We start from the raw sequence: 14144 nt of genomic DNA, 5'->3' as shown, positions 1-14144 counted from the left end.
GTAACAGAAGGTGCCTTAATGTAGGCAAAATGCCAAGACCCTGCTCTTTCTCATGAGGGAAATTCTGTGTGGTCTGGAAATTTGAGCCAAATTTTGCTCTTAGTTATACTTGTGCAAATCCATTTGGCTTTTTGTTTTCTTACTATGTGTAGTGTCTAAGGACACTGTTTGGACTATAAATACATAAATAATATACAGCTATTCAAAACACGAATGAGATTGTTCCAACAAACTACTGCTAGTTGAAAAATATGAATACATTCCAACTGGTGACAGTAGGCCGGGGGGAGGGTTTGGGGTAGGGAGACTACTTGCCCTGTCTGGTGGCCGGCAAGATGGCGGAGCCCCAGGCCTGTTGGCCACTCTCTTGGTGGTGCAGCTACTCCTAGTGATCTCTCCCCTCAGTATCAAGTCCCTCCTCTCTGTGCCCCTCCCTGTCCATGTTATGGAAAACAATCCCATTCTGTTGGCAGAGCCAAACCCTAACCTTCCTTTAAGTTAGGATAAGAGGAAGCTGCCTACCACAATTTGGTGGTTCTAGCTCTTACCATTTAGGAGGAATTCTTGAACAAACAGATTCGCAGATGGACAGACTGATACACATTCCTAAAATATATAGATAGATTTTTTAAATATTTTCTGTATTTTCAAATATATTGATTTCCATTACAACATAGAATACGAAATGTACAGTGCTCATGTTATATTATTATTTTGGGTTACAGGTATTTGCACTATAAAAAAGATAAAGAAAATATTTTTTTATTTTTTCAAGCCCCTTGCAATCTTTTCATGGTGAAAGTGCCACTTAAAAATGTATATACTACTTTGTCACATAACTGTACTTAAAAACTAATCAATATAAAACTTCAGCTTCTACAAGTCCAGTCCTACTTCTTGTTCGGCCATTTACTCAGACAGACTTGCCCAGGCACTCATTAATGGATCTCAGAGTCATCCTATTGTTTCAGGCCAGTTCCACAAGCCTGCTTACACAGGAAAGTCTTAAAGCTTCATGTACAGATTTGATTCCTGTCAGAAAGGTATGAATAAATTGATTGCTGAATGGCCCACTACATTCCACATCTTAATGACATAAAAAACAAAACAATGGGTATTTAGAAACAATTTGTATCTTCTCTTTCAGCTTCATATAGTATGGACACTCTAAGGCTGTGTCTAGACTGCAGGGTTTTTTCGAAAAAACTAGCCTTTTTTCGAAAAAACTTCACCTGCATCTACACTACAGCCGCGTTCTTTCGAAATTGAATCAAAAGAACGTGGCTTTTCTTTCGACGGCTGCGCTCCTCATTTCACGAGGAAGAACACCTTTTTTCAAAAGTGCTCTTTCGAAAGAAGGCGTTCTTGAATGCAAACAGGGCTTTTTCAAAAGAGAGCATCCAGACTGCCTGGGTGCTCTCTTTCGAAAAGCAGCTCACTTTTTCGAAAGAAGAGGTTGCAGTCTAGATGCTCTTTTTCAAAAGAAGCTTTTTCGAAAGTATGTTTCGAAATAGCCTCTTCCGAAAGAGGCTTGCAGTCTAGACGCAGCCTAAATGACTATTTCTTTCCCCTTTTTTCCCTTCTCCCCCCCCCCCGCCCTATTTATTTAGAAACTGGTCCTTTAATAACTCCATTCAAGAAGTAGGTTGTGCCCAGCTCCTGATACCATCTGCATCTTTGGACAGTCTTTAAGGTGCTGCAAGACTATCGGTTGGTCCTTAAGTTTTCCCAGGTTGTTCACATTCAGGGGAGAGAGAGCTGCCTGCTTCTTGAAAAGCGAGAAGAGGCTTCCCCAGGGCACTTTTGTGGATAGTGGTGCCAGGTGTTTTACATACCAGACCTGCTGCTGGTTCCTAGGCTGCTTCCTCTGCACAGCGCCAGTACCGAGGAGGGCAGGGGAAGCCCCCCCACAGTCAGTGTCAGCGAGAGCCTGGCCCGTGAGGGCGAAGAGCCGGTGTCAGTGTGGAAGGGGGAAGCCTGGCAGGCCACAGCGCAGAGCCAGAGTCGGGGGGAGGACCACAGAGCAGGTGTCTTGGGAGGAGCCCTGCTGTATGGGGGGGGGGGAGGGGGAGGGAACACGAGCCCCCGCAGGTTACAGCGCACAAAAAACCGTTGAAGGCTGGGGCGAGGAGGCGTCCGCCAAGCGGCTGTACCGCGCCTACAACTCCCAGCGTGCAATGCGCTTCGCCCGCCGCGTGGCACGCTGGGAGCTGTAGTGTCGCGCGGCGGGGCGCTCGGCTCTCAATCGCCGCCGCTGACTCTCACCCTCGCCGCTCGCTCGCGCCAGGTCGGGCGGGGAAAGAGAGAGAGAAAGGAGGCGGAGGCCGACGCACGCGCGCGCGCGCGCGAGGGGTGGCGGTTGGGCCGGGGCTCGCTCGCGCTCTGGGCGGAGGCCGGTCCGGCTGGGGCGGCTGCGCAGTCGGCGCCGCTGGGCTGGAGACAGTTAACCGTCGCGGTCGGCCTCTGGTCAGTTCCGTGTTCACACGCCCACCGCGGGGAGTGAGAGTGAAGCGGAGCGCCAGGCGCAGCCCGGCCGCCAGCAGGGAGCCTTCCCCCGGCCCCAGCCCGCCGAACGGGGTTCCCTCAGGCCCCCAGCAGGGAAGCTGTCCCCTTCCCCCTCCTCAGACACGCAGCAGTGGGGGGTGCTGCCCCCAGTCCGCAGAGAAGCTCTCAAGCCCCCTTCTCCTCCGAGCGGGGCGCCACAACGGGGTGCTGCCCCCTCCACAGACGGGGTGTACCTGCCCCGCATCGGGGGTGCTGCCCCCTCCCTACTTATAACAGGGGCTCTCCTGCCCAGCTATAGGGCTACTGCTCCAGCCTCCCTCCCCTACTTAACAGGGGTGCCCTCCCCCCGTTCCCCCCGGCAGGGGGTGTTCTCCCCCTCACCCCCGAGCATTAGGGAGTCTGATTCCCCCCACCTCGCCGTCCAGGAGCCTTTCCCCCTCCCTGGGTCTCCCCCTGCGGGATGTTCTCCAGAAGGAGCCATGCCGACGTCAAGAAATCTACACAGAAAGCTCTGGACCCAAAGAAGGACGTCCTGACCCGCCTCAAGCACCTCAAAGCGCTGCTGGGTGAGTCGGAGTAGGGGTGGGGGGGTAGCAGACAGGGTGCACCATGCGTGCTTTCAATTCAAGGACTCTGTGGGGAGTGAGGAACTATCACTTGGCTTGCTAACTACTTTCCCCCCTCCCCACTGGATTATTCCTCCTCCCCACTGAAGGACTGGGCCCTGCTGGGTGCTGAGTGGTGTATCCTGGGAGCAAGCACCAATAAAAGGAGAACGAAAGGTGCCACACCAGCTCTGGATCTGTCACTTCCTGCTATTCAGTGAATGAGTACAAGGCTCCGTTTCAGGGCATGGCTCTTACAAGCCAAGGGATTGCTAGTCCCAGGCTCTGAGGACACCCTTGCAAACCATTTCTGATTGATTTATTTCTGTTATGGTGGCACGTAAAGGCCCTAAAAAGGTACCCATCTTGTTAAAGGCACTCAAGGTACATGTAACAAAAAGACTATTCCTGCCTGGTTTGTATAGCATGAAGATGAAAGAAGATTCATGGACACATCAGTCTCTCAACACAAGAGGGCGTTAGATTTAAAAACTGCCTTGAAATCTTTTTCTTTCCTGCTACAACCCCCAAAGGGAACTGTTTCCCTTGGAGTGTGCCAGCGTTTTCAGAGAATGGAGAAACAAAAGCAGTTTTCTTTCTCAGTTTTGTTTTTGTGGTTTCAAAAAAATTACCTGGGGAGTATTTTCATGAGTTAATTAATGAGAATTATTTTTGTGTTATTCCTCATTGTAACCATAGTATATAATCATTGAGGAAACACTTTCTTTTCAAAACAAAATCCATTGATTAGAGATGTTAAATATCAATTATCTAAATAGTTGATTAACCTCTTGAACTCTTATCGGTTACTTGGCTATTCTATAGTCTCCATGGATGGGGCCAGCAGCCAGTGAGCTCCTGCCCCAATCCTAAAGAGCCCCCTGCTGCTCCACACTGCTGCTTCTATGTCAGAGGCAGCAGCATGGGGTGTCAGGCAGGAGCCCGTCCACGAGGGAAGCCAGTTTAAGAACCAGTTCCCCTTGTGGACCAGTTGCCTGTCTCCCCATGCTGCTGCCTCTGATACAGAAGCAGCATCACTGGGTCTAGGGTGAGATCTGAGCTCCCAGATCCGGTGCAAGCCGGAACTGAGCTGGGTTGCCTGCCTGTCTGCCCGCCCGGCTCCTAATACACTTTAACTGCAGAGTCACAGCAGGGGTAGGTCCCAGACCTGGCACAAGCTGGGACTGATCTGAGCTGCTGGCCAGCCTGCTAAAAAATTTCCTGGCAAGCGGGGGGCGGGAGGGGGAGCGGGGATGCATGTAGGCTATAGCATTAACCAATAAGCTTTTGCTTATAGATTAATCGAGTACATTACATCCCTACCACTAACTAGTGTGTACTGAGATTTAGGGCAAAACTTAAGCAAGGGGATAGTTCTCTCCATCCCACTTTCTGTTTAATTATAAATGTTGCAGCTAATACTGTTACGATTAAACTCTTGTATATAAATTTAAGCAAATATCTTTACCTCTTACCCTAATAGAATTTATGGCTGCTTTATAAATTCAAACTTCAGGATATCTTTACTGTAGTCCTAAATTATTAGTAGGAAAGGACACAATAGGCTGGGTGAAATTATTCAGGATGTTCCATGAAGCTATAATCTTGCTATATTAAGTGAATTATACATTTCAAATCACTTTAGTGAAAATTTGATCGACTGTTTTAGTCTTACACTAAATTAAAACACGTTTACATAGTACTCACAGTTTAGGTGGAGACTAACAGAACGATGGAGTAAATAAAACTTTCAGACTTCTTAATATTACCTTAATCTTGATTTTATATTCGTAGAATATGTATTTGGTAGCCCACATTAAGGGTTAAACTCACTATAATCTATTAAAATATAACAAATATGCAAGCAGTTCAGGTTTGCTGCCAAAGTTTTAAAAAGAAATTCAAACCACTGAACTGGTGGCTAAGCACCTGGAGCTAGAGCTTGCTGAAGTGCTAAAACAAGCTTCTGACAGCAGTAACCTCTTTTTGTATGTGCAGAGAGAAGTTTTTCTTGATTTCCATTTATTAAATTAATTTATTTTAGTAGCTAGTTCATTCAAAGTTGAGACACCAGTTGCGTGAGGGAAAAGTAGAAAAGCTTGTTTCCCTCTTCCAAGCTATTATTTATAAAGATTGTGGGAGTGGGGGAGGGGTGCAAGGGGGGGGGGTGCATTGGGGTGTGTGTGATGTGATGTGATGGTGGTGAGATCTACTAGTTCTAAAATCCTGAAGGATCTGATCACCAGAAACAATTAGTTCAGTTCACTATAGATAATATTTGTGTAATAAATCAGTTAACTTTAAGTGCAAAATATATTTTGATAAATTTGTTTGTGTGTATATATTTGTATTTATATCTCTTTAAGATACTTTTAATAATGAACCAATTTTAGAATACTGTTTTGTGCATTTTAATTGCTTTCCAATTTTATTTCCAAGTCTAGGTTGACACAAATCATGAACAAAAAATTAATAATCTTGTAAATGTCATTCTCCATTTAACATAAAATATAAAAATTTATAATCTGAATAAATGTGCATTAAGATGTACAATTTATAGATGTACAGTTTTGGTTATCAAAATTCCAAATTTAAACATGTTTTAATAGTTACAGTAACCAATGAAAATCAACTTTCTTTAGGAAAATAACTATAAATATAAACTGGACAAAAAAAAAAAAGTTCTACCAGACTGTTTTTTGGGTTTTTTTTCAGTGTACCTGCACAGATTAACTCGGCTACCTCGTAAAGCTTATAAATATAGAGTAAGATTGAAATCATTTATATAAATGAACATTTCCTGCTTGCTGACTTAAATCATTGTGTAAATCACTTTGAGGTAAATACATCTACTCTGGACAATAAGCCCAACATTTTTTCTTCCTAGTCACTTAAAATCCAAACCAGTCTTTGCGTGGTTAATTTCTTGTTATATCATAACAGTTGTATGGAATCCATCTATTCTACATAAATGTCCATAATAAAAGGCACTACAGAAAAAATGTTTACAGTCCATTGATTATTTCCTGGTGACCTCAGTTCTCCAAAATAAAAGATTTTGTCCGAATACAGTGATATTTTCTGTGTGCTCTGAATATGTTCTGTTTATCAATATTTAGAGAGTTGGAAATATTAAAAATAAGATAAATCAGAGTAGCCAAATTAGTGTAAATGTTTTGTTTGCTTAGTCATTCTTTGATTATTCAGTTCTTACTCAGCCAAGAACATGAAAACATTCATCTTGGTTCATAAGATAAGGAGATGACATTATTACAGGGGCACTAGTTACCCTTTATATCTGGCTAAATAACTTAACATGTGACTTAAACTTTATATTTAATAAAAAAATAAAAGTTTATGCAATTTTTAAAACAATGACAGTTGCTAAGAGTAAACTATATTGTTAATCACAAAATCCAAACATAAAGCAAAGAAAATAATAGTTAAGAATCAATCACACACACACACACACACACACACACACACACACACACACACACACACAAAATTACTGCCTAGATAAGTGCATATCACACACACACACACACACACACACACACACACACACACACACACACACACACACAAAATTACTGCCTAGATAAGTGCATTCCCTTTCTCTCTTTCACATAAAGAAATTTCATCACAGCCCATTGCTACCTGCAACCCATGGATTGCTGGGCTTCTTAGATGTTTTTTCAATTTTGATTTCAGTAGTTTTCTTTCAAGGGCTAGTTCTAAACGTGAACTATTGATTACTATTTTATCAATTGGCATTTGAATTTTGTTTTTGTAAAATACTTACATTTGTGTTCTGGGAATAATTTTGACCATTGTTTTAATATTAAGGTACAAACCTTTAGTGATTAGTAAAATTATGTGGATATTTGAACTTGCATTAGAACCAGGTTAACATGTGTCATTAATCTCAAATATAAAATTATTTTGAGGGAATGTGAAGAAGTAATTTTAGCTAGAATGAATTTAATGTATTTTTATATTAATAAACACTTCCTTATTGTGTTAGTGTAAGAATTGAGGTTCTTAATTTTTAATTTCCAAGGTTTAGTTTAGGGATGTCAATGTTGAGTTGACTATATCAGAGGCAGCAAGATGGGGTAGCAGGAGCTCCCGCCTGGAACCACAAGAGTGGGGCCAGAGTGCACTAGATGCCGTCCCCACCCGTGAAGACTATTGAATACTTGTGTAACCAATCAGAATACATGCGGTTACATGACTGTTCAATTATCCGATTTCTAACATCCCTAATTTGGTTTTTGTAAATTGTGATAAGAAACTGAATTATTTAACAGTCTTAAACGTTGTTTGAAACAAAGTCACTGGGTTTTCTTTTTTGTTATTGTAAAGGCTTTGAAATTTCATAGTGTCTGTTTTGTTTTAGACCTTTACTTTTGTTTTTAGTTTTTTCATTTATTTACACAATAGGAAATGTAAAGGAGTGGGATGGAATGGATCACCAGATTGAGAGCTGAAAATTGTTCCTTCAAAAACTTGTTTCATTTGATACACACCTGACAAGATACTGTACATTTATGTTTTGGTAATTTTGCTACCTCACGGATGTGCTATATAACCTAACTTCATTTCAAATATTAGTTGTTAGCAAATAGTCAGACCCAAAACTAGAACCCACATAAAGCTAAAGCATCCTAGTCAAGCCACTGTGCTTCTGTCCCCTGGTTACACTATCTGAAAAATATGGCTTATGATGATGCTTTCCAGTTAGCTAGGATTTTTTCATTTGTAGATCTTAAGTACTTTATAAAGTTGAATAAGAATTATCATCCCTATTTTATGTTTGGCCACAGTACAGAAACTTGAGCCCATTTTATATTAGAGAGTGCACTTTGTGGCTAAGATTTAGTTCTGTCAACTCAGAGATCAGTGGTCTGTTCTCAGCATGGCCTTAAACTTCTGTATATCCTTTGGCAACTTACTTAAGCCCTGATAAACAAAGATACCAGACTTCTAAACCCCAGACTCTTAAGTGCCTCATGCTCTGATTTAGATGCTTAAGATCTGGGTTTAGACTCCTTGATGATTCTCTAAACTCATGCTGAACCCTTGTGGGTGTCTCAACTCTTCCAGAGCCTAAGGCTATGGCTATAGTAGCGCTTATATCAGCAACATTTTTGTTGCTCAGAAATGTGAAAAAAACAGCCTGAGTGACACAAGTTTTGCCAGCTTGAGCACTGATGTGAACATCACTATGTCCATAGGAGACATTCTTCATCTGACATAGCTCAGTGAGTGGCGTTACCAGATTTTTATGATGTCCCCTAGGCATGACGCAAGCGATCAAGCTGTATCGGTGCAGCTGTGTTGCTGTAATCTTATTAGTGTAGATGTGACCTAATCTTTCAAGTTAAAATTTCCTTAGACACTTGTCTGCCTCCAGTCATGTGCACTTGTGCTTTAGGGATGTAATAGTGTAGTCAATTAACCGATAAGCAAAAGTTTATAGGTTAATGCTGTAGACTGTGCATCTCTTCCCTCCCCACCCGCTAGTACATTTTTAGCAGACAGGCCAGTTCAGTCCTGGTTTGCGCAGGGTCTGGGACCTACCCCTGCTGCAGTTCTGCGTTTAAAGTGTATTAGGAGCCAGGCAGGCAAGCAGCCTGATTCAGTTCCGGCTTGTGCCAGGTCCAGGACCTCAACCGCCTACCCCTGGACAGGGGCTGCTGTTACCCTGAGCTGCTGCCTCTGTATCAGAGGTAGCAGCTCAGGGCCACAGGCAGCCTGTCTATGAGTAGGGTTGCCAAATGGCTGAAACAAAAATACCGAACTCCTCCCCCCCCCCCCCCCCACCCACACACACAAAAACAAAAAAAAACCACCAGAAAAAATTTTGTTGAAGGAAAAAAAAAAGGGGGGGGAGGGGACCAAAGTTGTTGAGCCAAAAAAAAAAAAAGACTCCAAGGACCTGGATCACTACTGCTAGGGGTTATCAGGTTGTAATTTAAAAAAAAACAACCCCTGGACACTCTTCATGGGGGGGTGGGGGGGAGAACGGGGCTGGCCGGGAGAGATGAGAGGGCCAAAAGGAAGCAGGGTGGTCATGAGGGGTTGGGTGGAACGGGGCTGGCCGCGGGATATTGGGAGGGAGCAGGGCTGGCCAGGAGTAAGCGGGGGCGGGAAGCACAGCTGGGGTGGATCGGGGGCCAGGAGGGTGGCCGGGAGGAAGGGTGGGCAGGATGCAGAGCTGGCTGGGGGGGTGCAGCAGCGCTGGCCGGGGGAGATCAGGAAGAGGAGCCGGCTGGCGGGAAGCAGAGCTGGGGGGCGGTGCAGGGGGGCTGGTCGGGGAAGATCAGGAGGGGAAGTGGGGGAGAACAGGCTGGCTGGGAAGCGGGGGGAGGGTGAGCAAATCGGCCGGCGGGGAGTGGGACTGACCCAGGCACTTGCTGCCTGTCCCGCGCAGGCTCCAGGTGACGCATGAGCGAGGAGGAGGCTTCACCTCCTCCATACATGCAACCGACTGAGGGCTCCCGGTGCCAATCGCGGCCCCGCCTCCTAGCTGGGACTCCCAGTCGCTCCCCACGCCAGGCTTCCTTCCAGTGCGCAGCCGGAAAAATCAGAGAATACCGGACATTTCACATGTCCTGTAGTTTCTGATTTTTTTTAACCGGACAGAAAGCGCAAATACCGGACTGTTCAGTAGAATACTGGACACCTGGCAATACTATCTGTAAGGGAAGCTAGTATTTAAACTGACTCCCCTCACAGAGCAGGGAGGTGGGGGGAGCCCCGCGCAGCCACCGGCAACAGGATGGCTGGGGAAACCCAGCCGCCGGCCTGCAAGCGGGGGCAGAGGAGAGGGGGTAAGGCATCCGGAGCAGGGGAGTCAGGGGGAACAGCGCGGCGAACCCTCTGCCGCTTTGCAGGGAGGCGGGGGAAGCCCCACGCAGGCTGGGGAAATCGTGTTATTTCGGGGACGGTTGTGTAACTCAAAAAACGTTCCCTAAAAAAAAAATCATGCTATTGCGAAAATGTGTTAAGTGGGCACCTGTTAAATGAGGAATTACAGTACCAAATAGGAATTGGGGTCAGAATCAAGCAGCAGTCTGAGGCTGGAGATTAGAGGTAATAGGAGTCAGGAGGTACGAGTTATGGTCAGGCGGTGATCAGCAATCAGGGTGCAAGCTGCGGTCTGGAGTTTCAGCAATCCCAAGGTCTATGTTGTTGCCCAGATGGCTTCTGGGGGCATCTTCCAAAGTTAAATAGGATGATTGGTCTGTCAGAGGGCCACAGAGTACTGTAACTGTGGATCCATTGGATACTATTTCCTGTGGCTTTTATTCTCCACTATGCTCCCTGGCTGTGGCTCAGCTGCCTCAGGTTGGTAGAGCTGGTTTTTAGTACCCACATCCTTTCAGGAATAGAGAATGAACTTGTTGCTTTTATCCACAAGAAATATAATTAGAAACTTCTTGGATTCTGTAGGATATAAATTTTGTTTTTTAGAGCATTTGTTTTTAATGTGGTATGGAGAAAGTAGAAATGGGACATGAATAGCTAATTTCTATCAGTAGAGATAAGTTTGCAAATTAATGGCATATCCTGGGCTTACCATTAAGTAACCAAGGGTAGTTACAATTTTGTTTCTATTATGCAACAGTAGACAATGCTGTTATTCCTGAATTTTAGAATTGAGTGTATACTATATAAAACTATACAAACTCCCTGCTATTAATGGTGAGTATTTCAGTTCAATTGATTTTATCATCTTTTAAGAATTCTCTCGTGTTAAGGTTTGTGATTATAACATGTATTTTAAAGAGGATTTTATATTAGAAACATTGGGATGCATTTTCAGTAATGAACATTGAGTTTCTTATGTTTTAGGAAATAATGAAAAACTTCCAGAATTGTTTAACATACTGGCGGTGGGGGAGTAGGAATGGCAATGGGTTGAATCACTGGTGATTTAGGGAGGACTTTGGCCAGTAGATAGAATCAACTGCCTTTATTTGAGAAGATTTAGAATTATGAACTTTTAACAGAAAAAGCCAGAAAGTAGAAAGACCCTTCTAGAAGATGAGTGGGGTGTCTGATTGCATGGTTCTATCTAAAGCTTGCACGTTTACCTTATATTTTAGTTTTTAAATGGTTGAATTCAGTAGGTGTCCATTTCGCATTGTAAATCTGAAAGATGCTGATAAATAATACAGATGGTAATTACTATTTATATATCATATGTCAGTTAAATTCATGGACTACTAATGCTTTAAAGTTGAGGGAGTGGTAGTAAAGGATGAATGGTTTGAAGTAATAAACAATTTATGGAATGTTTTCAAAAGTTAAGTAACAAGAAGATAGATACTCAGATTAAGAAAAGTGCAGTAAATCTATTGATCTTTGCATTCTTGAAAATCAAGAGTGAAGTTTCATTCAGTATTGAAGTTGAAACAGAGAACATTGAGCTTGATTTTTCAGGTGCAGTGTCTGATGCCTTCACTGAAATTTTGTGTGTATGTTCGATGTCTCCTAGCAATTTTTACTCTTCATATCAATTTATTTGAGAAGCAGTCTCTGATCATCTTTGATGCCCAAAAATGACAAAGGTTGAATCTGTGATAATCATAGCAACTACTACTAAAAACCAGGTCTTTAAATAAAGAGTAAACCAAACTGAACAGGAAAATGGACAGAACTGCAGAAGAAATCTCCAAAGTTTAAAAAATACTGTTGACAATGCTGCTGCTGCTTCCTTTGTTTAAGAAAGCTTCACAAGAAAGATATGGAAGCCCCCATCTTCCCTGGAGCTTCCAACTCATGTTGACACGAAAAGGCAAGATTGAGGTCAGAAATTCTACCATTAGACATCCTGATGTACAGTAAACTTCCGATAATCCGGCACCTTTAGGACCCAAGGGGTGCCGGATTATCAGATATGCGGGACTATCAGAAGGGGGGGCTATGAGGGGTCTGGAGTGGGGTGGGAGGGGATGCCACCCTAAACCCCTCATAGCCCCCCTTTATGATAGTCCGGCTCTGCCCCAGGCGTCCCTGATTCAGCCGCTGCTGGTCAGTTTCAGCAGCAGCTGAATCGGGGATGCCTGCAATAGAGCAGCTGGGGTGCTGCTGGGTTGGTCCCACAGCGCCAAGGGGCGGCGCTACGGCACCAACCCAGCAGCACCCCAGCTGCTTTTGGGGACGCCTGGGACAGAGCAGCTGGGGTACTGCCCGGTTGGTCCTGTAGCGCTGCCCCTTGGGGCTGCAGGACCAACCCAGCAGCACCCCAGGTGCTCTTGGGGACGCCTGGGGCAGAGCAGCTGGAGTGCTGCCGGGTTGGTCCCGCAGCGCCAAAGGATGGTGCTGTGGGACCAACCCGGCTGGACCCCAGCTGCTCTGCCCCAGGGGTCCCCAATTCAGCCGCTGCTGAAACAGATCAGCGGCTGATTCCAGGAAGCCCCGGGCAGAGCTGCTCTGCCTGGGGCTTCCTGGAATCAGCCGCTGATCTGTTTCAGCAGCGGCTGACTTGGGGACCCCTGGGGCAGAGCAGCTGGAGTCCTGCCGGGTTATCCCGCAGCGCCAAGGGGCGGGGCTACGGGACCAACCCCGCAGCACCCCAGCTGCTCTGCCCCAGGCGTCTGGATTCAACCTGTTGGTGAAACTGACGCTGCTGGTGCCGGACCATCAGGAGTCCCGGAGCATTGGATGCGAACTAATGGAGTTTTACTGTATGTGGCTCACTGTGTATTCATTTCTTTTTTTGCACTTGTCGCCAACTGAGAGCTCCATTCAGAAGTGTAATATTCACATATGTTGGTAGAATCTATCTCTATATTCCTCTTATTGCTATGTGGAGGAGGACAGACATGATTTTTCAGTAGACAATTAAATAAGGAAATTCAGAGATCTATACACATGGCTGTTCAAAATTTTTTAAGTGTATCATTTTGCACCACAACCAACAACTTATGCACAGAATTTTACCAGAAACTTAATTATACTGGTACTAGCTGCCACTGGCACATTAAAGAGTGTGCTGCTGCTGAGTGCCCCTTTGACCTCTTATCATTCAAAGTGGCAGATTGTTTCTTTGTTTTCTGCAAGAGAATTTTAGAAACAAAATAGGTTGGAAGGAAACGGATGTAGCCAAAAAAACATATGGTTATCTCAGAATAACAATAATAATTGTGAGTGGTTATCTGCCCTCTTGTTAATTAGTTTATCTTTTGATTAGGCATTTCACTACTTACTCCCCCATGAAAGTGAGGATGGAGAAAGGCTGTTCTTAGTAGTGACAGATGGCAGAACAAGGAGCAATGGTGGGAGAGGTCCAGGTTGGATATTAGGAAAAACTATTTCACTAGGAGGGTAGTGAAGCACTGGAATGGGTTACTTAGGGAAGTAGTGGAGTCTCCATCCCTAGAGGTGTTTAAGTCTCGGCTTGACAAAGCCCTGGCCGGGTTGATTTAGTTGGTCCTGCCTAGAGCAGGGGGCTGGACTTGATGACCTTCTGAGGTCTCTTCCAGCTCTATGATTCTAAGTGCTGATAAGGCAGGGCACAGGTAGGCTCTGGGTGGGAGGCACTTACCTAAGTGGCTCCCAGCCAGCAGTTCTGCAGACTCCATTCCTGTGGGCTGTTCCATATGACTTGCTCCAGCACAGGGAGGGAGGGAGAGAGGAGGCCTCATTCGCTGCCCTTGCCTTCAGGAAAATTTCTCAGCTCCTGTTGGCCGGAAACTGGCCAATGGGAGTTTGGGGATTTTGCTAGGGGGAGAGGACAGCGTGCCAAGCTTTTTCCTCACTGCCCAACATGCAGAGCAATTAGCAGCCTGCTATTTAAAGCATCTGCTCCTATTCTGTAGTAAGGGTGTTGGCAAGGTGGCCATAGGCCAAGTCTGGCGGCTTGGGGGGCAGGATCTGGCCCTCTAGCCTCCTCCTGCCCACTTCTGCTCTAGGTCATCATCTAAATCGTTGATGAAGATATTGAACAGAACAGGTCACAAAACAGGTCCCACTTCTTATGCCCTTCTAGCATGACTGTGAACCATTAATAATTACTCC

At 44.9% G+C, this 14144-nt stretch overlaps 1 protein-coding gene and 1 long non-coding RNA gene across 6 annotated transcripts in view; one reads left to right on the top strand and one right to left on the bottom strand.

Moving 5' to 3' along the window:
* LOC149525205 (uncharacterized) overlaps window positions 1-2062 on the bottom strand; it is a 136457-nt gene extending 134395 nt beyond the window's left edge. Inside the window, exon 1 of the long non-coding RNA XR_016349300.1 lies at window positions 1836-2062. This is a non-coding gene — a long non-coding RNA (uncharacterized LOC149525205). The remainder of the gene's footprint in view (window positions 1-1835) is intronic.
* Window positions 2063-2337: 275 nt separating this feature from the next.
* RALGAPA2 (Ral GTPase activating protein catalytic subunit alpha 2) overlaps window positions 2338-14144 on the top strand; it is a 379885-nt gene continuing 368078 nt past the window's right edge. For all 5 annotated transcript variants that reach the window (XR_012903061.2, XM_075925792.2, XM_089777560.1 and 2 more), the window contains exon 1: window positions 2338-3071. Coding sequence is in view for 4 of the 5 variants with exons in the window: in XM_075925792.2 (XP_075781907.2) it covers window positions 2966-3071 (106 nt within the window). In the remaining variant the exon portion in view is untranslated. The remainder of the gene's footprint in view (window positions 3072-14144) is intronic.

The sequence above is a fragment of the Pelodiscus sinensis genome, chromosome 3 (genome assembly GCF_052426305.1).
Source record: "Pelodiscus sinensis isolate ZL-2025 chromosome 3, ASM5242630v1, whole genome shotgun sequence".
NCBI lineage: Eukaryota > Metazoa > Chordata > Testudines > Trionychidae > Pelodiscus > Pelodiscus sinensis.
Note: the sequence above shows the minus strand (reverse complement) of the source record. Positions and strands in the feature narration are given on the sequence as shown.